Consider the following 1755-nt stretch of genomic DNA (forward strand, 5'->3'; position numbering starts at 1 on the left):
AGGACATTATGCTGCCACTGTTCCATCAAAATTTAAAACGAATAATGTGTGGCTCTCATTGTTCTTAGGAACAAAAATCGGGTAAAAACAAATCTGGTGACTCTTTGTTTTTAGATTCATCGGGTCCAATATTCAAACATCAAAGAGAAATTAAAAATGCTGCTGTGGGAGAGTTCGGGTCTTTGGAGGTTAAAGATTTACTAAATACAATTTGAACCCCAACGAAACAAGAGCATGCAGGGAAAGCTGTGGATGCTCTGAAAGATGAAGTATATTCATAAAGCATCCAACCCCTGAGTCTTTATATAGAGGGGTACTTTGTAATATAGCTAACATTTCTGTTCAAATGCACGCGTGACAGATGCCAATAGATAATAAGAACCTGACTGGTCATCCTAAAAATTCAGTTGCAGGTTTTGAGTTGGACACTGTTCATAAATCCGTCAGGTTGATGCTGCAGCCTTTTGAATAATTTAAGGACCTGAGTTCCACAAAACAGCGGTTGTTTCTGGTAAATGTCAAACTTGTTGGACCCTCCGTCGGCTTGCTGCTGAACTGCTGCTCTCTCAGTTCACTCCTAGGCTCAGATTGGCTCATTGAGTCAGACACTCTGTTCGGCAGTTCATCGTTTTTGATATTCATCTTGGTCCACGCTAAGGCTGTCCCCATAAATACCCCCAAATATCACCTTTATTTGGATACATAGTTGACAGCTAACTCACACTTGTAATAAAGTTACTCCTTTTCAGCTCCTCTTCACACACTCGTGTTTGATGTCTGGTTTTAAATTTACCTGGCAGATGAATGGTCTGTTTTTGTCCTGCTGGGAGTAAAATTATTTATGAAGAATAAAGCTGAACGCTTGTTGTCGGAGACGTTCAAGGACTCGTGCTCCCTCAGATAAAGCACGTTGTTTATTTCAGTCGCACTTATTTAAACGGACACTCAGCCCTCACCTCCACAGACACATCAAACCACAACACCTGAGCATCTTCATCTTCTTTACTGACATCTTTGTCAACTTACAACTGGATTGTTCTCTGAATATGTTGGAAGTTCGGTCGAGGACACTGATGTGTTTTAGTGTTTGTGTCCTCTACGTCATCTTCTCTGTCCCCAAATGTTTGTCTTTCTTTGTCCATTATGTCACGTAGGTCTCCGTAAAGGTCGCTTTTGGATCACACCTGACCCTTACCACAATGATGACAATATCCAGATTGGACGGGAGGTGAAGATCAGCTGCCAGGTAGAGGCCACGCCCCCAGAGGAACTGCAGTTCAGCTGGCTGAAGAACGGGCGGCCTCTGAGGAGTTCAGAGCGGATGGTCATCACCCACACTGACACAGACGTCTCGCCGGGAACCACCAACCTCGACATCATCGACCTCAAGTTCACCGACTTTGGCACCTACACCTGTGTGGCATCACTAAGGAACGGAGGAACCCCAGAGATTAGCATTGATGTCAACATTTCATCCACCACAGGTGAGGCCAGCTCTTATGGTAGGTGGAGTTAACAAACAGCTGCCAGCTCAAATATGCACGTTAATGAAATACACACTAATCACAGCTGCCCCGGTGACTTGGCAGCCCCTTCGAAGCAGCTGTTGTGATCAACGCTAGAGCCTGATTGGACATGGGGCTGCGGCACTGAAGGCCAAGCAGTCGGTCACCCCTGAACCACGCTCAGCCAGCTCGTCAGCTCTGCATAGGGCAGCTCCTCACAGCTGCTGATGACAGTCATTCAGATAAAGCG

General features: G+C 45.4%; 1 protein-coding gene across 1 annotated transcript in view; it reads left to right on the forward strand.

Annotated features, from left to right (window-relative positions):
* LOC102205772 (MAM domain-containing glycosylphosphatidylinositol anchor protein 2-like) overlaps window positions 1–1755 on the forward strand; it is a 22801-nt gene that overhangs the window by 1936 nt on the left and 19110 nt on the right. The window contains exon 2 of the mRNA XM_013915028.1: window positions 1155–1484. Coding sequence (XP_013770482.1) covers window positions 1155–1484 — 330 coding nt within the window. The remainder of the gene's footprint in view (window positions 1–1154; window positions 1485–1755) is intronic.

This window comes from Pundamilia nyererei, unplaced genomic scaffold (assembly GCF_000239375.1).
Source record: "Pundamilia nyererei isolate P.nyererei 1_Seehausen unplaced genomic scaffold, PunNye1.0 scaffold00247, whole genome shotgun sequence".
Taxonomy (NCBI): Eukaryota; Metazoa; Chordata; class Actinopteri; order Cichliformes; family Cichlidae; genus Pundamilia; species Pundamilia nyererei.